General features: G+C 38.2%; 1 protein-coding gene across 1 annotated transcript in view; it reads left to right on the top strand.

Annotated features, from left to right (window-relative positions):
- Positions 1-23,225, top strand: part of FMN2 (formin 2) — a 231,279-nt gene that overhangs the window by 196,999 nt on the left and 11,055 nt on the right. Inside the window, exon 16 of the mRNA XM_054021267.1 lies at positions 6,320-6,469. Within this exon, the coding sequence (XP_053877242.1) occupies positions 6,320-6,469 (150 nt within the window). The remainder of the gene's footprint in view (positions 1-6,319; positions 6,470-23,225) is intronic.

Here is a 23,225-nt window from a genome sequence, read left to right as displayed (position 1 = left end):
AACTTTCACAGGCCTGGACCCAGAGATCCTATTCTTATTTATAGAGCAGGTACAGCACTGGCAATGACATTGCAAGATTCCCCAAAGTGCCCTACCAAAATATCTCAATCCTGAGCTAAAGGGGCTAATTCTAGGGTTGAAAAGGTAGGTTACTCTCCATGCTCACTTCACTCTTCAGCCTCTGAGAGTTCCAACAAGATTGCTGCTTTGTTCCAGTCGTGGTTGTAGATTTTGTATAATGGACTTTGTCCATGGGAAACTAGACTGAGGAAGCCAACAACCACTGGATGGCTTCAGGCATTAGATTACTAGCCTGGGCTGCATTTGCATTGGTATTCTAGAGATGAAAGACATAATCCATTAGCAACATCCTGAGTCAATCAGTCCCCTGCAAATTGTAACTTTTCCAAAGAAATGATTATAAAATAGCTTAGATTCTGTATGTTGCATGTTGAATGTAACGATTCTCTGCCACTTACACTGTATGTTCTGTGACAGTTTCTGAATCTGTAAGTGTTGCTGAATCTGCTACAGTCATTATAAAGTATAACTTATAAATATTTATGTTGTGCAATTATATTATTTATTCATTTATGCTTTTGATACTATCAGTTGTTATAATTAAGCATTAAGGATGTTGAGTGTTCATTGTTATATTAAGAATAGAAAAATACCACACAATACTAGTCTGCCACAATATAATTTCTTGGCCTTCCGCTTTTATGATTTATGTTGGGTGGTGGCTGGCATAGGAGTACTCTGTGAAGATATTCCTCCAAAGCAATTTCTCCCCCTAAATACAAAGTTGTTTGATTTTTTTTTTCTTTATTGGAGCAATAAAACATTTTTTGCATTCAGTATACATTTATGGGATGGAAGGGGTGGAGATGAGGAAGATGATTTAGAATGAAAAACATTGCAAACATTTGGAAACTTTTTATGGGGGGCAGGGGAGAAACTTGAGACCTTAGTTTGTTCTCTAAAGAACAAAATTACAAAAACCATAGTTACACAATATAAATCGGCAAAAGCAAGGAAAGATTGATGGTTCCTGGCAGTTAATTTAAAGTGGTATGTTAACTTGGCTTTGTTTTTAATACAATAATACTGTTTTCTGCCTAACAAAACAAAATTTGCTTATAAAATTTTGAATGCTTGATTTTTTTCCCCCTATACTTGTGTTTACAATCAAATTTCCCCACTTTTCATTATGCAGGACAAGGATGGCAATAGGTGGAAATGTGTAAAAACAGTGTACGAAAATGCACTCATAACCTTGAAACCACAATAAAAAGGGAACCTGAATGAAATATACCAACTTGTCCAAGTGACTGTTTGGGATCCTGTTTCTCCCAGTCTTTTATCTCAGAAACTAGGAGGCCAGCCCCTTTTATCCTTTTTTGAAGCAGGACCCAAGAGGAAAGAGGCTTAATTCCACCTGCTAGAGCTGCTGAGAGCCCTCCAAATCATAAGCCTAACCTTGATCAGATAGATGGAGTTTCCATGGTTACATGGTCTCACTAATATGTTTATACTATATGAGCTGTATATTCTATACAAGAGACAACTGAATATTAGTCATTGCTTTTGCCTCTAAACAAAATGATGCTGAGAGGGGTTAATAATGACAATTCATTTGACTAACTTTCCAGAAAGCAGCCACTAACTGCTAGCTATACACTGTACTCTTGTTTTCATGTCTCACCTTAAATCCAAAGGGCCAAATTTTGCCCTTATAATGGACTTATAAAGCCTCACTACACAAGTTAGGCCTTAATATAATACAACTCATGTCAAATTTAAATAGAGCAATAAGTTGCATGCATTTGTATACTGTCTTGTTGATTACATCTAGCTGTTCTTCTCCCTCTCCAAACATACCTACACTTCCCCTTACTCGACCTTAGTTATTAGCTGTTTTACCTGTGACTTTAATCACTGGATAGCATGTACTTTATGAAGTAGGTAGACCTACTATCTGAATCAGGGAATGCTTCTGGAACCCAAAAGCCTCACAACTGCTACCATGGGGGAAAATCCCATGAGGTAATGTCAATTAATTAAACTCAAATTTACTAAAGTGAGTAGCAACTTCAGGGCATATCAATAGCAGCTGATCATTTAGACTCCAAAACCTGAGGTATCAGGAGCATCCAAGTAAAGCTGCAGATAAAATCCTTCATTTGTTGTTAAACAATCTAGAATCATCTTCATGCTCTTAAATCCATGTTTAGATTGATCACTGCTGCTATGATGTGCCTGCAGGTGTTTTGTTTTGTGTGTTTGGACCTGGGATGTAGAGCGAGAGAGAGAGTGTGGGTTAACCATCTCTCAGTAAGGTCAGCCAGGAATAATGTCACTGCAAGTGACATTCAAACTATGTCTCTAGACCTACAGTTACCTTTATTTGTTGGCTGCTGGAGCCTGGGTAGCCCCTTCTGAGGAGACTCTGCAGCTGTTTCTTCATTGCTGAGTAGCACTAATTCTGATTCATTTCTTAAAAGTGCCAATTTGTTGGTTTGTTCCTCTATTCCTCTTCCTTCAGCAATAGGCACTCTCATATCATCCACAAATTAAGAGAGCGCTCTCCATACACACACATTTTGTTGGTATTGATAAATTGGCCAGATGAACGGATAGTTGTCCAATCAATGTATGACACATGGCAGACCTGAATTTGAATCATTGTGAGCTGCTGTAGTGTGTTAAATGGAGAACAAAATGATAAAGCAATCTATGGCTTGTTCACAAAATATTTCTAATTGATTTGACCCAGTAGGTAGACATGCTGGTGGAGAGTAGGTTTAAAGATGTGATTGTCAGGTTTTTCTAATAATGCTGATTGTTAGGTTTAGTTGTTTTATGTAGTTGAATATCTGTAGAAAAATGCACAATAGCATAGGTGTAAAATAAGTAGCATGTAGCAAGGTCTAGGATGTTTTTCTGAAATGTGCCTGGAAATGAAACAATTAAGTTTCTAGAGACTAGATTGGGGGGCGGGAAGATTGGGGGAGGGAGGGAAGCTAACCACCTTCCCTAATCTAACTTCCTTATTTATTTTCTCAGAAACCACCACCTTCACAGATTTAGCAGATTTAAAGACATTTAAATGTTCTTTGGGGCCAGTGTGGGGAATATGAAAACCTATTTAAAATCCTTTTAACAGATATTTGGCCTTTGCCCTGTCTGGATAAGGCAGCAGTGTGAACATCAATGCCTTATTTTTAATCAGGCTTGAAAAGTCACACTGACTGGAACAAAGCCACTGACCTCCTGTACCTCTATTAATCCTTGAAAATAACCCTAACCCTCTTCTCTCCCACCTTCTCTGACACACAGATTTTGTGTTGTTTTGAAACATGACTTAGTAGTATGGGGGACTTAGGCACCTTTCATCTGATGAACTCATAGTGCTTTATGAACATTAAGCAAGTTTCACAACACCTCTTTGGAGTAGTACGTATACCCATTTCACAAATACGGTAGGTGAGGCACAGGGAGCTTATGTGACTTTCACAAGGTCATATGTTACTGAAATAGATTTGGAAATGGAACCCAGGGGTCTTGAGTCCCAATCCCCTACTCTGACTACCATACACATGCTGCACGTGTAGCTATAAGCACTACTAGAATGTGTTTTGCTTCAGGGTTTGTTAAAGGACCAACAAAGCAGTTGGATGAGTTGCCCTGCTGAAATGCAATGTAGAAGGTATCTGTTGTGTGGCTCAGTAATGTGGTCTGAAATGGCAATATCCCCTCCTAACCTTATGGGTTTATTTGCAGCTTTGTCTAAATCCCTTTTTGTAATTGAGACATAAACTGAATGTCCCTTCCAAAGTCAGCTTTGAGGTCTCTCTATTTTAACATATGTAATCTTATGGATTTCAAAATCTGATATTCACAGAGTATGCTAATATAAACAAGTTGCTCCTTCCCAAATTTCTGGGGATCTAGGGTCACTTCTCCCTTGCTTTATCTTGATCTTTTGCTTTTCATATCAGAATCTTACCACCTTCTCTTTCAAGATACAATAAGGAGAACATCAAAATACCTCTGACTGAAGAAGTTGAAATGATTACTTTGGATTTTTTTCACCTGTGCTACCAGGATAACTAGCTAGATTCCTGGGGCTTCCTGCTTTTAGGCCCAACTGTGTCGCAGGTTGTGTCTTCTGCATTTGCACGAACAGGTGTTAGAAAAATGGCACATTAACTGACAATCTGCCAAGCTTCTGGTCTTTCACATTTTACAAGCAGCTTAATTTCCCCTTCCCTCAAATTGGTTGCCATGGGAGGTGATCAATCTGGCAGGGGACTTGCATTTTGCTGTAACTGACTGGAAGAAGGAATGCCATTAGCCGGAGTTAAACCTAGATATATGGCTGAATTGGCTATACTGGTGGTTCCCAGCAAGATTAGCAATGATCAGAGGAAAAGCCTCACTAACTCCCTTTGATCCCATGGATTGTTAATGAAAGCCTTCATGTCTTCTGTAAATGTTAGTACCATTTATCAAACTCAAACACATATTTGTTGGAATTTCATTCTGGCCTGGCTCCCTGTTTGATGAGATAGTTTCATGGAGAGGTATTATAGCTCGTTACCTCAAATTTAAACATATTCCTTGAGATGACTGTTTTTCATTCTCTTGTGATGTTCATCTTCTAGTCAGCATGATAATGTTTTTTGCAGGTCAGTCCTTTCACTACTAGGGTTCCCTTGTTTCATGCTATAATTGGGTCTGATATCCCTGTGTCATTTGTTGGAGCCTCTTTGCCTAGGTGTTTGTCAGAACAGAGCCTCTTCTTTCTTTGAGCTTCTGATTTTTCTGTGTTTTGCAAACACAGAAGGATCTTTAAGTAGCTTACTCAAAAATGGCCACTGACTCAAAAGGTTCCTGAAGATTCCCATGCCATCTTGTAATGCCCGTCACTCTGCATATGCTTTTGATTAGCTGGCTGGCATGTGCACTAACTGTCCTAGCACTCTTGCCGTAACTATTATTAAGGTAATCAGTCAGTTGGTTCAATTGGTGAAATCCTAACCACATTGAAGTCAATGCCAACATTTCCTTTGTTTTCAACGTGGCCAAGATTTCATTCTGTGACTAATATGATCTCACTATGTAAGGTTCATAAAATGTTATTGCATGGGTGGCTGAATAGTAATCTGAATTACGACGTGGGACACCAATCTGGTTCCCTGTCTGTCTCTTCTCTCTTTTTTTAGTGTCCATTGCTCTACTGTCGTCTTGTGCCATTCTTCTGCACCCCAAACCAGCAGGCTTTGGAAGTGTTACACAAATATTGTAACACAAAAATAAAAAAAAAATTCTGAATTGTATTCTGAGCCATTTTGTTGTCCACAACGTTTTTTCACAAACTGGCCATTTTTTTCATAGAAACAAGTGAAAATTTAAATTCTCATATTTTGATGTAATAATTGTATAAAGAATATTTTGAATTTTGAACATGCTGGCATTTTAATTACAAATAAAATTGATGAGATTTCAATAAAATTATTATACACCTATTCCTTGAGATAACTTTATCCTTTTGAATTGAAATTCCTATTTTTTTTTTCACGTGAGACCATTTTTTTTTTTTAAATTTGGAACTAAGGGAGAGAAGCTCTAATTATGGGGGTTTTCAAATTTCATTGAAATCACAGCCATTGTGCTAAATCTTGGTATGTAGCCTCCTGTATCCTTCACGAGCAATTCTTGCTTGCACTTCAGCTCTACATACGCTACTTTGTCATCTTTGCTAGCAATATCTATGTTCAGAAATGGGTGTCAAACACAGTTATGTCAGAATCATGATTGATAAGTATTTTCTAGCATGACTGTTGCTACCAGTTTTGCTATTGTCTAGGGTAGAAAATAATTGTTTTAACACCACCTTTCTATGGACTGTTCCACCTAGATTGTCTATTGTATTGTGTCATAGTGAAAGACTGTGGTTAGAACTGCTTTAGATTTCAGCTCTGTTTTGAAAATGGTTTCAAATATAATAAAAATGCAATGCGAGGAAAGGAGTTAAGGTCTGGCTTTGCTGGGCTCCGAAGAGAGTACATTCATTCTTGGCTTTAGAATGGACAATGCTTTTGTTAAAAACCGTGTGTGAGATTAAATATCAAACCCCAACCCTTGCTGAGGAAATATATTAGAATATGTACAGGAAAACATCAGAGCTAGATAATCTCTATATTTCACTCCTGTTACCAATAGCAATTGTGTATTATGCCAGGTTTTGGATGCAGAAAGAAAATTCTATATCAATAGATAATAAAATACTTGGTGGTTTTGTTGTCTTTGGCAGCTTTTTGGAAACTGCAGCCTATTTCTGTATGAAACCAAAAATGGGAGAGAAGGAAGTGTCACCTCATGCTTTCTTCAGTATTTGGCATGAATTCAGTTCTGACTTCAAAGACCTCTGGAAGAAGGAAAACAAACTTATTTTGCAAGAAAAGTAGGTGTCTTCATTTTTACAATGACTGTTAATATTCTTTCTAAAAGAGTATTATTAGGAGCAATATCTCAGGGAAAAAAATCAACGTGGGCATAAAAATACATCTAATGTCTTTCAAATAGCTTCTGATACAAACTTTTATTGAAATGTTTTTTTATAAATGCATCCTAACAGTCATGAAGTCTACTAATGAGTAAAAATTTCAGTTTGCGCTAAACTTTTTCTGTCTTTTTCCACATGACCATGAATGATGCATTAGAGCATGTAATTGATACATCACTATTAATCCAGACAATGAAATCTTGTTCACTTAAGTCCTGAAAGTCATTGAGAGGTTTTTCCTGCATATGTTATAGTGAGTCATAGACAGGGCCCGGTATCCAGATATGATATCCTAAAATATTTGACCTATTATGGCAGGGGGAGACAAAAATCTAGCAACGTCATCCCACAAAGAGAACCAAAACAAACAAAATACCCAAACTCTACTTTTTTGAGCTTTCTTGCACCATGATAGAAATAAGGCATGATCACTTTAAAAAAAGTGGCATAACTGCCTGTGTCTTCTGAAACCCTCTGGTTTGTGTGTATAACAGGTGCCCCTTTGTGCCGATCCACAGATGATGTAGGTCTGTTACAGCTCTCAGCTAGAAAATCTTGGCTCTTTAGCTCAAGCTAGTATGTTGGTTAAGATTGTGACTGTCAAATAAGCGGGAGCTTGTCCAGTCATTCTAACACGCACTTTGAAGTGGATTACACCTTACATTAGAGGAGCTACGAAGTCTATTGTATGCTGTATATAGTTATCATTTTGGGTAACTCGGTGAGAATGTTGCTATGATTTAATAAATGTCAAAATAAAATGAAATTTTACAGATGTAGGCCCCGAAACAGCAAATGTTTATAGACATGCACAACTTTACACATACAAGTAATCTCAATGACTTCCATGGGAAGTTAATGAAATTACTCACATTAGCAAAATTTGTCATGTAAGTTTTATTTAGGCACCTAAATAAAAAGGGCTTGCTTTTCAGAAGGGCTGAGCATGCATAATTCCCACTGAAATTAGATTACTGAGTGGCTAACGTCAATGAAAACTGTTGGGACCTAGCACCTAGAAAATCAGGTAGCTAAGTCACATTATTGATTTTTAAGTAAAGGGGAAAATATTTTAGAGTGAATGCCCTTTTCACAATTAAGAAAACAAAGACTGGACTCTGATTCTATTGCAAATTTATGGAGCAAATATTTACACAGTGCAGGTACTTACTGGATGGAGGTGCACTTCATAGTACTGCTTGTCTGAAATGATTTCATATACTTAAATATCTCTCTTTAGTATTTAACTTCAGCCCAAGTTCATTCTGTCTGCAGTTTCCCATGCTGGGATATAGCTGCCAAAAGATTATGTTGTGTTTCCATGTATTTTTTATAAAATTGTTTTTAAAAACATTTTTTTCTTTTTGAGATTATTGGGTTATTTTCCTTAAAATGGTGAGAACTCTTCTCACTATACATATTGTTTCCTTTCGTATTAAAAACAACAACAACAACAAAAAATGGGGAAGATACATTTTGGCTCTTTATGGAAATGGAAAATGTTGAAAACACTTTTTGGATTATGTGCTAGTCATACAAATGTTTGTTTGCTTTGTTTCTCCACATATTTTGAGGTACAAGAGAAGTTGTATTGAAAACGGGACCATTAAGTGTTTCTTATTACCCTACCATAAATCATTATCCTCCATATTTGGCATCATATATAGTTGGTGTAGAGGAGGAGGAGGAGGAGATGATCTGAAAAAAAGAGGTCCATGACTTCCCAGGGGGAAAATTAATCCAAGGCAGACAAAGACCCACTTTTATGAATGTTTTTCCATTATGATATGAGGAATGTGGAATACAGAAAATAGAACATCATGCTGAACTGACTCAAAGTTTTTTTGTAATGTTCTGTCAGCATGGATTAAGAGTTTTGGAGGTCCTGGCTTGCTCTTTCCATCCCCAGGGTACCAAGGTTAATCATAATTAATGCTACTTAATTATAATGATTTGCATCTAACTATATAACTGTTAACCAATCAAACCCCAGAAGGACATGCTATAGAGGCAACAGGCAAAATCTTAGAGGAAAAGAAATAATTTACAGAGCAGGTCAGAAATGTGAGCTTTTTCTGTTGAAAATATCATTTTCAGCAAAACATGAGAAACCTGAAATATTTCAGCAGATAATCAAAACATATAGATTCTGAAATGTCATTTGCAGTCCCTCTTGAGAGTTCAGGTGTCAGGTGCTTCCATTCTCCTCCGTAAGGTGGACTCCCTAGTCAGATTACCATTGTCTCAGATCTTGGTGAGAAGGGAGGTGATGCATCATGGCTGTTGCATGGCCATGATGCATTGTGGGAGATTATAGAAGAGAATGAGTGACCCAAATTACAACTCCTATGAGGCACCACAATGGCATTTCAGAATCTATCAATCTATACATTTTTGATTTGGGCCAAATTTTTGATGAGCAATCGAATTTTCCGTGGAAAGCACATACTTTTTGTGAAAACTCTAATTTAGCTGAAACCTAATTTTTTCCCATCAAACAGTGTCAATGGAAATTTTCTAACTAGCCCTAGTAAAAATATGTTCTCTAGAGGTGCCTCCAGCCAAATGAAAGAATGGTTTTCTTGACCCGTTGTAGTAGCCATTTCCAGCTCCTCTCATTAACGACAGGAATGTTGTGAATTGAAGGCCTCTTTGTACTGGAAGAGTAAAATGGAGAATAACCTGGGCAAGGCCCTAGAGTGGCTGAGAGTGTAACACTATAGTATTCCCTATTCCCTCTAAATTGCAGTAAGAATTAAAATGTAGGGACATATCTACAGTTGGTATAAACTGACATCAAGGCTGTTGGATTTGAGGATCTGGTCTTTTGTTTCCACAGAGTGTCCCCAGGACTCTACATCTTTATGGTTCCATGACTTAAATTATTACCAAATGAATACTTTCCTGAGAGTGCATACTTTAGCTTTTAACTCAATGTGGAAATACTCTAAATCTGAAATACAGTAATTTGCTTTGTGATGATACATGACACTCAGATGCCACTGATGTTATTTATACCTAAAAGATTGGTGCCTAGATTGCATGCTAGGTATCTCGTGCTAATATTTTAATGGTGAAATCCTGCCCTCCTTGAAGTCAATGGCAAAACTTTCATTAATTTCAGTAGGGCCAGAATTTCACGCAATGTGTTTTGAAATCACAGTGGTTGCCTCTCTCTATCTATGGTGAATCAAGTTATTTATTTTCTGTAACTAAAATCAAAGAGCAAGGTATTGTCTGTATACATTTATGTGACAGGTCTGATAAGGCCCCCCTTTTTTTTTCTTTGACTGTTGCAATATAATTCTGTTGTTGGGGAAATAATTGCCAGGCTGCTGCAAAAAGGAAAGCAATTTGATGATGATCATATTTGTAAGAACTGTACCCTGTTCTTTTGTTTGAGCCCCAAAAGATTTTCTTTGTTTAACAAGATTACACTGTGAGCAGCATTTCTGGCCTAGTTTTAAGGTCCTTGGTCTTCAGTAGGGAAAACAAGGAGTAGTGATAGCTTCTTATAGTAGAAATTCCTTATCCAATCTTTGTAAATGTGAGTCAAATTGTTAATGCAATAACTTACCCAAAGACCTTTTATAGATGTTTTTTTTTTCCCTAAGGTGCACCCTTATGCTACAGATGTGCCAAAAATGTGTATGTTTAAAGAAAGCAGTCAGTAATTCTTTATTTTAAATACTTTCCAGTCTGGATTGCAGCTTGTATATTGGTTTGCCAGGCATTTATATGCAAAAGATAAACACAGCAGTGTCTAGTCTTGGTATTTCTCAGCTACCAGATGAGAAAAACCAAAGAAAAATGGCACAAGGTTAAGAACAAATTCATTTTTCTGAAGTTTTCAACTGCTTCTACTCAGTTGTGTCAGATGAAATAAAGCAGAAATAGAAAATACCAGTCACAGAGAAAATTCTACAAGACACTGCTGAATACAGTAGCAATAAAAAGAAAAATGCACCTGAAATTTACACTTAAAGCATATTTCTGTCATTAGTACTATTGGGATTTCCTTAACTGCACTGTGTTTGGTAGCAACACTTTAGTCAAGGGTACTATGGGCATTCCATTCTAAATCACTCTGAGTTGTTTATAATATTCTCAGAAATGTTCCGTTTAGGCTGAAATTTCTTATGCTGGGTCTCAGCCTAAGGTTGATTTTTTGTTTGTTTGTTTTGTTTTGTTTTGTTTTGTTTTTTAAGTCTAAACAAGACCCATTTAGCCACTTTTTTATTTACACATCTTTTTTTTGTAAAGAAGCGTGTTTTGTACTTTAAGATACTTTTGTTCTGTGTTTCATAACTAAAAATGGCTTTGTTTTGATATTCAATCTTGGCAGGTATAATCTTTTCAGAGATGAAAGGATATCATAAGCTTGCAAACAATTGGCTCCAAATTCAGCGCTTGTTACGTCTGTGCAACCCCACCAACATTAGAATTTGGCTCGATTTTGAATTAATGAACTAACAAACTTTGAATGATCTCACCTTTTTTCTTCCACTATATTTTTGTAATGTGCCATTAATAGACCACATGTTACATTCACATATTATGAGCTGTGAGCGTGTGTCTATCAGTATATGTTACAGCCAGACCTTGTGGATCATGTGATGGGATTCTGAAAAGTGGGTGTAATGGAAGCAGGACAGGTCACTTAGGGTAGGATTAGAGCTTTGTTCAGGGATATAACATGTTGTAGGTGAAAGTAGCACATCCACTATTTGGAATCGAAATGTCTGATCTTGGTCCTGAACAAACATTTCCTGTTCAGTATTTAGGATTAAGACTCTCAGACATCTAGATATGAAATGTTTTGTTTATAGGCAGCTATTTTATCTAGAGCGGTGCAAATAACATAGTTTTCTGTTCATTAGCAGTTCTCAAAAATTGGGAAAAAAATCAAGTTCAACAGAAAATATTTTTTAATTAAAAAGTTTTAAAAAGTCATTTTGGGTCAAAAGTTTTGTTAGACCCAAAGTGAAACACTTTATTACTACTTCAAGCACTTTTTAATCTTTTAAAAAAAATGTACATAAAAGTAAAGGATTTTTTTTTAAAGTTGTTTCAAATAAAATTTTTTGAAATATTTCCATTTGGAATTAATTTATTTTATTTTATTTGGCTGAAGCAATTTGGCAAAATCAACATGAATTTGCAAAATGTTTCAGTGTCACCAAATCTGCATTTTTCACCAAAAAAAAGTTTTGGTGAAAAAATTTCACCCAGCTTTAATCCTGTCCCCCTTGAGCATGTCAAGCTCTAAGTATTTAACTTTTTCCTTTTAAATCAATCTCGTCAATCTCCTATTTTTTTTTAAATTTCTCTAAATTCCTTCTGGTTTCTCTAGATCGTCCAGGTGATGAGGTGTCCATCTTTAAATGCATTTTTTTCAGATTTAGTTGCACTTGAGCCAGATCAGAGAGAAAGGAACACTGGCTGCCTTCTCTACCATCCAAAGAAGGGAGACAGAGGGCTAGGCAGGAACAACTGTGCCACCTGACTATAAACCTGGAATAGTCTGGAGCGGTAGGGCAAGAACCTCCCCAAGAATTGAAGATTGACTGGGAGGAGGGAAATCTGAGGAAGCACACTTAGAGTCTTATCTTCAGGCTGAGGTGGGCAAATTCCTCAATCTCAGAGAAAAATCCCCAGTGTGTGCAGACACACTTGGATGGCAGTCAAATACAGAGTGAGTAAACCCTTGTGGGGTATAGGTATATACAAAGTTAATTATTGGAATGGGTGGCAAAATCTGTCTTTCAAGACTAACAGAGCCAAACTTTTTTTTTTTTTTTAAATTATGTATACTCTGGCTCATGACAGTAGCAATGAGAGGTGATGGCTTTCAAACCTTATTTTAAGTTTAAAAAGTAAATAAAAGGAAAAGTCCAACATTTTAAAATGCCAGTATCACTGGAGCAGCATTATAGCCTAATTAAAACCTGCTAGCCTTGTCACTAAACCTGGAGAGGCGTTGTTAATAATCCGGCCTCCCTTTTTTGCATGGCAGAGTAGGCACAGAAGCTCCTTTCTCTCTACCTCTGCTCAGAGTACTGCTGCAGTCTCTTCAGACAATCACTGCTGCCCCAGGTAGCCCCACCCCTTGCAAAATTGTAGGAGTCTATCTGAACGTGGGGAAGAGCTCCTGCTTGCACAAAAGAAGACAAAAGGAGAGGAACAGTTGGGAACCCCTAAATGTGTGTGTGGGAAAACTGATTGTCTACTCATCCTGGCACATATTTATGAAATGGGGTGTGAGCTAATAGAAATGCACTTTGACTGACTCTTAGCTGTAGGTGGGAGAAGGTCATAAACTAGATCTACTTCATTATTGTAAAGTTCTGACATCTTCCACCTCACACTAAGTATGAGAACTTCATTTCACTGACTCCATCCAACTTTTTAACTCCCATGCTAAATCTTTGACATTTTAAAAATAATCTGTAACCCCCTAAATTTATTCCTCATTTGACTCTAAAAGTTGCCCATTCCCATAAGAATAGCAGTTAAGCTGGCACTTGGTGTATATATATAAAGCTGGTCACATTGTATATCTAGATGAAAGGGAGATTTCTGGCCAACATGTCTCCACAGCTCATTGATCTCCCCCTGCAGAAAGACTGGTATGTCTCCCTACAGATTCCCCAGCAGGATGATTTAAAACTTGCCGTTGAGCAATTTAATGTCTGGCATTAGATATCTATGCATTGCAGAGTAAGACACATACTGGTAATCTGCCACTATTGCTTGCAAAGAAGGGCATTAAATCTCCGAGCACGAGCTATGTCCTCCCAAAGTAATTTAAGGGATCTTTTGTTAACCCTTATAATAAGAACCAGTAAATTAGACCTGGGAATGAGAGATCTGGGAACATGGAACTATTCACTTAGTAAGGAATGGGGAAGTGGGGGGAGAATCAGAGGGTGAAAAATGTCTATAATAAGTCTTCAATGTGTCATTCCTGTGATAATGAAGATTAGTAGCATTGCCTAGCAAGGCCACATTTCAAAATCAATGTAAAATTAGCTGATGTAGGATGTAAGGAAATGATGGTCATCTGTCCTGAAGGTAGCCTTGCTTCAGTCTTGTTGAAAGTAATGGGAAATGGTAACCACTTTGACTAAGGACAAAATTCATGAATTTGCTGGTATAAATCAGGAGGTATAGAAACATTGTGTGTGTATGTACGTGTATATATGTATATGTATAAGAGATACTTGTAATAAAATCACAAGAGTTGGCAATTCTGCACTATTTGGTGATTTAAGGATGGGATTTCCTTTAATTTTAAAAGTGTTGCCCTTTTGAACTTTGGGTGTGTGTGTGTGTGTATTTGTGCAGATATGTTTCTCTATATATGGTTGGACACCATGGTTATTATACAATTGGCCTTTCTCTCGTTGTGCAAGAGGATCCTTTGGGGTGCACAGCAGAAGGAGCGCCGCCGGAGCAGTGCCACTTCGGCAGTTCGGGTGGCCTTTTTACTTTTTTTTTTTTTTGCTTTGGCAGTTTTGCTTGTGGCAGCAAAAATGGTGGAGCCAGCTCTGCGGCAGGGGTGCGTGCTCAAAAAAATTTTAATGATAGGGGTGCGCAATCAAAAAAGTTTGGAGACCACTGTCATAGCAGAGCAAGACAAAATCCCCTAGACCACCAGAATCTTGGTCCCAAGTGATGCTGAGTGAAATTCGGAAGTTGTGTCCCACAGGAAATTCTAATGTTTCAACATTTGTCATCCTAAATCAGGAGGGAAAAAAATGCAATATTAAAATATTTCATGGAGTGAAGTATTCAAAAAATGTAAATTAGGAAATGTTGAAATAAAACATTTCTACACTTTCAATCAAAATGAACATTTCAACATAATTTAAACCAAAATCAAACATTTTGATTGCACTAACATGAAATGCTTCTAAGTTCAACATTAAACTGCATTTACTATTGTGGTGCTTTGCCTCATGGGTGCTCTTATATGAATACCTGATACCTCCATTCTTCCCTATGGGCCAGACTTCCTGGTCGGATTACATCTCCCATGAGATGTCACTTTCATGCCTTGATGTCCCATGCTGCTTGATTGTAGGGGAGTCCATTCTCCAATGTGAGAGATGTAGTCCTCCACAGAGCCCAGACAATAGGAGAGAACGGGAGCCCAAATTACAACTTTAATAAGGCTATGCACCATGATCCGGAAAAATGTTTCACATCAGTTCTAAGCTGAACAGTTCAAAACTAAATATTCCTATTTGGGTTGAACCTGTCCAGAATGAAAAATTTCATTTAGATTTTCCAGCCAGAAATTTTACAGAAACTGCATTTTTTGTCAGAGAATCATTCCAGCAGAAGATTTCTGATCCGCTCTAGTATCAAGTTTTGCAGAGTGCCAAGGACTTGTAGTACTGAAATGGATCCAAAGGCCATTCAATACTCAAGTTAAAAAATGGAGTAATATTAGAAGCAAGAGGAAGACCAAGGACAGGGTAAGCCCAATACTCAATGGGAGTGGGGGGAACAATAACAGAAAGTATGGAAATGGCAGAGATGCTTAATGACTTTTGTTTCAGAAAAAAGAATGAGGAGTATTTGTGGCACCTTAGAGACTAACGAATTTATTTGAGCATAAGTTTTTGTGAGCTAAGGATGCATGCAGAGGAAAATATAGTAGGAAGATTATAGATATATAGATATATAGATATAGATAGATATACACACACACACACACACACACACACAGAATATGAAAAAATGGGGGTTGCCATACCAACTCTGAGACTAATCGATAAAGGTGGGCTATTATCAGTTGGAGAAAAAAAACTTTTGTAGTGATAATCAGGATGGCCCATTTCAAACAGTTGATAAGAAGGTGTGAGTAACAGTAGGGAGGAAATTAGAACTGGGAAATAGTTTTTAGTTTGTGTAATGACTCATCCACTTCCAGTCTTTATTCAAGCCTAATTTAATGGTGTCCATTTTGCAAATTAATTCCAGTTCTGCAGTTTTTCGTTGGAGTCTGTTTTTGAAGTTTTTTTGTTGAATAATTTTGACTTGTAGGTCTGTAATTGAGTGTCCAGGGAGGTTAAAGTGTTCTCTGACTTTTTTTTTTTTTTAATGTTATAATTCTTGACGTCTGATTTGTGTCCATTTATTCTTTTGCATAGAGACTGTCTGGTTTGGCCAATGTACATGGCAGAGGGGCATTGCTGGCACATGATGGCATATATCACATTGGTAGATGTGCAAGTGAACGAGCTTCTGATAGTGTGGCTGATGTGATTAGGTCCTATGATGGTTTCCCCTGAATATATATGTGGACAGAGTTGGCAATGGACTTTGTTGCAAGGATAGGTTCCTGGGTTTGTGTTTTGTTTTGTGTGGTGTGTGGTTGCTGGTGAGTATTTGCTTTAGGATGGGGGGCTGTCTGTAAGCAAGGACTGGCCTGTCTCCTAAGATCTGTGAGAGTGAGGGATCATCCTTCAGGATAGATTGCAGATCCTTAACGATGCACTGGAGAGGTTTTAGTTGGGGGCTGAAGGTGATGGTAGTGGCATTCTGCTATTTTCTTCGTTGGGCCTGTCCTGTAGTAGGTGACTTCTGCGTACTCTTCAGGCTCTGTCAATCTGTTTCTTCACTACAACAGGTGGGTATTGTATTTGTAAGAACGCTTGATCGTGATCTTGTAGGTGTTTGTCTCTGTCTGAGGGGTTGGAGCAAATATGGTTGTATCTTAGAGCTTGGCTGTAGGCTGTGGTCTGGATGAAAGCTGGAGACATGTAGGTAAGTATAGCGGTCAGTAGGTTTCCAGTATAGGGTGGTGTTTATTTGACCATTGCTTATTAGCACTGTAGTGTCCAGGAAGTGGATTTCTTGTGTGGACTGGTCCAGGCTGAGGTTGATGGTGGGATGAAAATTGTTGAAATCATGGTGGAATTCCTCAAGGGCTTCTTTTCCATGGGTCCAGATGATGAAGATGTCATCAATGTAGCACAAGTAGAGTAGGGGCATTAGGAGACAAGACCCGAGGAAGCGTGTTTTAAGTCAGCCATAAAAATGTTGGCCATGCGGGTATCCATAGCAGGGCCACTGACTTGAAGGTATATATTGTCCCCAAATGTGAAATAGTTGTGGGTGAGGACAAAGTCACAAAGTCATGTTTGCCGTGACATTATCAGGGATACTGTCCCTGATGGCTTGTAGTCCATCTTTGTGTGGAATGTTGGTGTAGAGAGCTTCTACATCCATAGTGGCTAGTATTTTCTGGAAGATTACCAATGGATTGTAGTTTCCTCAGGAAGTCAGTGGTGTCTCGAAGATAGCTAGGAGTAATGGTAGCATAGGAGAGAGTCTACATAGCCAGACAATCCTGCTGTCAGGGTGCCAATGCCTGAGATGATGGATTTCCAGCTTTATGGATCTTGGGTAGCAGATAGAATACACCTGGTCAGAGTTCTAGGGGTCTGTGCAGATTTGTTCTTGTGCTTTTTCAGGGAGTTTCTTGAGCAGATGGTGTAGTTTCTTTTGGTAACCCTCAGTGGGATCAGTAATGGCCTGTAGAATGTGGTGTTAAGAGAGCTGCCTAGCAGCCTCTTGTTCATATTCTTTGTTTCAGTCATCACTAAAAAGTTTAGCAGCGATTGAACATCTAACATAATGAATGCCTGTGAAAATGAGGTAGGATTAGAATAGGGAATGAACAAGTTAAAATTGCTTAGACAAGTCAGATGTCTTCAAGTCACCAGGCCTGATGAAATACATCCTAGAATACTCAAGGAGCTGACTGAGGAGATATCTGAGCCATTAGTGATTATCTTTGAAAAGTCATGGAAGACAGGAGAGGTTCCAGAGGACTGGAAGAGGGCAAATATAGTGCCCATCTATAAAAAGGAAAATAAGGACATGCTAGGGAATTACACACCAGTCAGCTTAATTAAAACACACACACAAAATGCTTAATTAATTAAGCAATCAATTTGCAGATACCTACAAGATAATGTTATAAGTAACAGTCAGCATGACTTTTTCCAGCACAAATAGTGTCAAACCAACCTAATAGCTTTCTTTGATAGGGTAGCAAGCATTGTGGAGAGGGGGGAAGCAGTAGATGGGGTATATCTTGACTTTAATAAGGCTTTTGATACCGTCTCCCATGACCTACTTATAAACACTATAGGGAAATACAACCTAGATGGAAGTACTATAAGGTAGGTATATAACTGGTTGGAAATCTGTTCCCAGAGAGCAGTTATCAGTGGTTCACAGGCAAGCTGGAAGGACATATCAAGTAGGGTCCCACAGGGATCCGTTTTGGGTCACATTCTGTTCAATATCTTCATCAGTGATTTAAGTAATGGCATAGAGAGTACACTTGTAAATTTTGCAGACGATACCAAGCTGGGAGGGGTTGCAAGTGCTTTGGAGGATAGGATTAAAATTCAAAATGATCTGGACAAACTGGAGGAATGGTCTGAAGTAAATAGGATGGAATTCAATAAGGACAAATGCAAAATACTCCACTTAGGAAGGAACAATCAGTTGCACACACACAAAATGGGAAATGATTGCCTAGGAAGGAGTACTGGGGATCATAGTGGATCACAAGCTAAATGAGTCAACATGTAACACTGTTGCAAGAAAAGCAAACATAATTCTGGGCCATATTAGCAGGAGTGTAGTAAGCAAGGCCTGAGAAGTAATTCTTCTGCTCCACTCCACACTGGTGTGGCTTCTCCTGGAGTATTATGTCCAGTTCTGGGCGCCGCATTTCAGGGAGAATGTGGACAAACTGGAGAAAGTCCAGAAAAGAGCAACAAAATGATTAAAGGTCTAGAAAACATGACCTCTGAGGAAAGATTGAAAAAAATGGGTTTGTTTAGTCTGGAGAAGAGAAGACTGAGAGGGGACATAACAGTTTTCAAGTACATAAAAGGGAGTTATCAGAAAGAGGGAGAAAAATTGTTCTCATTAACTCCTGAGGATACGACAAGAAGCAATAGGCTTAAACAGCAGCAAGGGTGGTTTAGGTGGACATTAGGAAAAACTTCCTAACTGTCAGGGTAATTAAACACTGGAATAAATCACCTAGGGAGGTTGTGGAATCTCCATCATTGGAGATTTTCAAGAGCAGGTTAGACAAATACCTGTCAGGGATGGTCTATATAATACTTAGTCCTGACATGAGTGAAGGGGACTGGACTAGAAGACCTTTCGAGGTTCCTTCTGGTCCTATGATTCCATGTTTCTATAATGTACAATCAAGGAAGTTATGCCAGATTTCATCATCCAAAGATGTGGACTAATCTCTGAAAGTAAAATAAATAAAATGTAGATCTACAATACTTGCTAATCTCAACGAAATCTTCATCTACAAAACACACCGGGCACCTTTTTCATTGTATTGTCAAGATGTGTGTTTGAGAAATGACATCTCGGGGCAGTACTGGGCATCAGTTCTGGACATCAGTTGTTGACAAAGGAGGAAAATGTCCAGGGTTCTGCTACAGGTTAGCTTCTATTTTAAGTGGTCAGATTAAAACATTTTAATCCATTTGTCCTTGATCCCCTGAGCCAAAGTATGATTAATCACAGTGCCTTTTGGCCAGCTATTGTCTGCTACTCAGTCCTTAAAGGAGCAGTGCAAGAAGTTGGCTGTGATATCAAGATAGTCCAACGCATAACCTCTTTGTTGGTAGGCAGAGGTTAGGTTTCATCTGTCAATTTGATGGGACCAGGTACATTATAATGTGCTTCTTATCTGTGTAAAAGTCTTTGCAGTCAGTTGCTGAATCCTGTCTGTTTCATCACTTCAACCCTGATAGCTTAGTGCAAGAGCTCTAAACTTTTGCTTGTGTTTTATAAACTACTTTTATTTTAACAGTTCTGATTTCTAGCTGTGATTATCTCATGCAAGAAATATGACCTTCTGCTCTAAAAGAATATTTAGTAAATAATTAAATAAACACATTTAAAAACAGGGTGAAATAATCACATTTAGCCCTTCTCTTCATAAACAGTTTCACAAGAAAGATTTTTATAACTCTCTTTCCTTATGTGGTACTCCAGAGATTGGAGAAATATCTGGCACTGAATGGTTTGGCTGATTTTTAAAGAAATTGCTCATGTGTCTTAGTATTATAAACATGTTACTTGCAAGACAGAGCAATCCTCACAGAACAGTTTAAATCCTTTGTTTAGCATGTGACATCCCTTTTTTCTTTTATTTAACTGATTAAAAATCCATTTAATTCTAACTATGAAATCTCTTGCCTCGCTTGGTTTTTTACTCTGTCTCACAATGTATTGGATTTGTACAGACACAATGGTGTTGAGTTTCATGAAGTATCTTGTTGAAGTGTAATAGTAATGTCTGCTCTTAGCTTGTTGTTGGAAGGTTTGTTGTGACCATTTCTACTACCTAAAGCATGCAACATTCCAACCTTGTCAGTATGTTTAAATTTGTCATGTACTAGTAGACTCTAGTGAAGTGTAAGGGTATCTCCACCAAGCCTACTCGGAGCCAGTCGGAAATGAATCTGTCTGCCACAGATACTTATTCAGACAAAATTATTAATGCTTTGTGGCAGGGAAGTGGCTCCCCTTCTCATTGGATTGAATGATGAGAGACATTCTCTCAGTCTTGATAAGGCTGTGGTCAGGCTGGCGTTTGGTCTAGAAGGTAGATAAAATGATTCTGCCTTCGGGGCTGCAAGGACGTCTGGTTTCTTTTTCCTGTATCTGTGCCAAAGTGTATCTCCCTTATTCATCTTGCAAGCTGTCTTTAAACTTAATCATGGTGAACTTTTTGTATATATTTGCCTGACAATAAATAGGGGGAGTGGGAGGTGAAAGTGCTGAAGAAAAACAATTTTATTATGATGGAAACAAGAAACCGCTCCCTCTGTTTAGATTAACCCTTAGTAAACTATCCAAATTTTATTCAAAGGCAGGATTTGAGAGCCTCTCTTTTGCACTGCATAATAACTAGCTAAAATGTAGGTTTTTCACATGCTCATGGATGTTGCATGTTTTTTTACATTTACTGAGTGTTTCACTATTGCTGTAGCTGCATTGGAGTAAATCCTTTCTGGAATAAACCATTTTAGCTAAGTGAAGACATACATCTGTCTGGATGAGGTGGATTCAAATTATGGAAATTTTACTTAATATTTATAAAGCATCGTACAGGTCTGATCCTGAGATTGCACACTGTTGTGACTGGTCTCTGCAATTTATAGATTCCAAGGCCAGAAGGCACCATTGTGCTCATCTAGTCTGACTCTCTGTGTAACACAGGCCATAGAATTTCTGCAAAATAATCTCTGTTTGGACTAGAGCATCACTTTTTAGAAAAACATCCAGTCTTGATTTAAAAATTGCCAGTGATGGAGAATCCATCACAACCTTTGAGAATGTGTTCCAATAGTTAATTACCCTGTTAAAAATGTACGCCTTATTTTCGGTCTGAATTTCTCTAGCTTCAACTTCCAGCCATTGGATCTTGCTATATCTCTCTCTGCTACATTTAAGAGTCTGTTGTCAAATATGTGTTCCACATGTAGGTACTTATGGACTGTAATCAAGTCACCCCTTAACCGTCCCTTTGTTAAACTAAGTAGATTAAACTCCTTGAATCTGCCACTATAAGGCAGGTTTTCTAATTCTTTTACCATTCTTGGGTTCTTCTCTGAACTCTCTCCAATTGATCAACATCCAAGGATCACATTCATCCTTTTGGCCATTGCACTGGGAGTTCGTTCATTTGATTATCTATCACCTCCTCTAAATCTTTCTCAGAGTCACTGCTTCCGAGGGTAGAGTCCCCCATTCTATAAGTATGGTCTACATTCTGTGTTCATATATGTATACATTTACTTTTGCACCTATTAACATGGATAGTGTTTGCTTGCAGTTGCCAGCTTACCAAGCAATTCAGATCCCTCTGTATCAGTGACCTGTCCTCTTCATTATTTACCACTCCCCTATTTTTTGTGTCCTCTGAAAACTTTATCAGTGATGATTTTGTTTTCTTCCAGATCATCTTCAAATAGTGTAGTGCCAAGCACTGATTTCTGTGGGAATCCCACTAGAAACACACCTGCTCCATGACAATTCCCATTTACAATTATATTGGAGAACTATCCTGTTAGCCAGCTTTTAATCCATGTCATGTGTGCCATATTAATTTTGTAGTATTCTAGTTTTTCATTAAAATGTCAGATTTCTGTAAAACATTTGACTTGATGCTGCATAAGTATAATATATCAATACTATTACCTTTATCGACCAAACTTGTCATCTTATGAAAAAAGATATCAAGTGAGTTTAACAGGATTTTCCTTAAATCCATGTTGATTGGCATTAATTACATTACGCTCCTTTGTCCTGTATCAACCTCTCCATTATCTTGTCCAGGATCAATGTCAGGCTGACAGGCTTATAATTACCTGGGTCATCCCATTTACCCTTTTACAGTACTGGAACAACATTAGCTTTAAATTGGACAACCCACAATAGTGAGTACTAACCCTGGTAGTAAGTGTTTGTAAGATTAGGTCTTGATTTTAAAAAACACAAGAAATGACAACAGGTGAAGAAGGGAGGGGCAAAGACTATAAAAGACAATGTGACTGATATTGTGTTATGTATGAAGCTTGTATATTCTTGTGTTTTAATCGAGGCAATACGGTGGGGGCAGAAAAGGAGTAGCTAGCAATGGAATGGAAGTGAAAGTTTGCTGAAAGGAGTGGATTTTAGGAAGGGCTTGAAAAATGGAAACTGAGGACTTTCGGGCCTGGATCCAGCAAAGCAGTTAAGCACATGCTTAATTTTAAGCATGTGAGTAGTCCCTATCACAGTTATTGGGTTAACTGCACCTCTGACCCCTCCTGGTCTGTCTGAATGCATCCTCTTCTCTGTTCTCAGGCCTTGTGCCATCACCTGTCTCAGGATGGAATCACAGGATGATTATCTCAGCAGGTCTGACTTGGGGCAGGTCTACACTACCGGTTAAGCTGATCTAACTTACATCACTCAGGGGTGTGAAAAGTGTCACAAGTTTTGCACTGTCCACACCGGCACTGTGTCGGCAGGTGATGCTCTCCCACCAACAATGCTTACGCTTCTCGCTGAGGTAAAGTAATTATGCTGGTGAGAGAGTGCTCTCCCATCGGCATAGCGTATCTTCACCAGACGTGCTACAGTGGCACTATTGTATTGGTGCAGTTCTGCCGATGTAGTGCTGTAGTGTAGACTGGTCCTACAGTTCTTTACACATCAGCAGCAATGACTGTGGTAATACAGTGACCAAACAGCCCCCTTAAAAGCAAAGTCTCTCTCTGTCAGCCTGTCCCTCTAGAAAGCTCCTGACAATTGACACCCTCCCCCTTTCCAGCAAAGGGCTTTTTAGAAGATCTGTGTCACAGCAACCTGGATGTATGCCATTGTTCTGTAATTGTCCTCCCTTCTCTCCCCCACCCCAGTGAGGTTTTCTTGTATAGAAATGTTCCTTTCCTGCTTGCTTTTCCCACAGTCCCCTATGAAGTTAGATAAATATATTCATACAGAAAATAGTAATAATGCACCATAGTTAAACAGTAACTTTATCTCTCTGACCAGGTCACTTACAGTGTTCAAAAAATTATTACGTCTGAGTAAAACT

This window comes from Malaclemys terrapin, chromosome 3, assembly GCF_027887155.1.
Source record: "Malaclemys terrapin pileata isolate rMalTer1 chromosome 3, rMalTer1.hap1, whole genome shotgun sequence".
Taxonomy (NCBI): Eukaryota; Metazoa; Chordata; order Testudines; family Emydidae; genus Malaclemys; species Malaclemys terrapin.
Note: the sequence above shows the minus strand (reverse complement) of the source record. Positions and strands in the feature narration are given on the sequence as shown.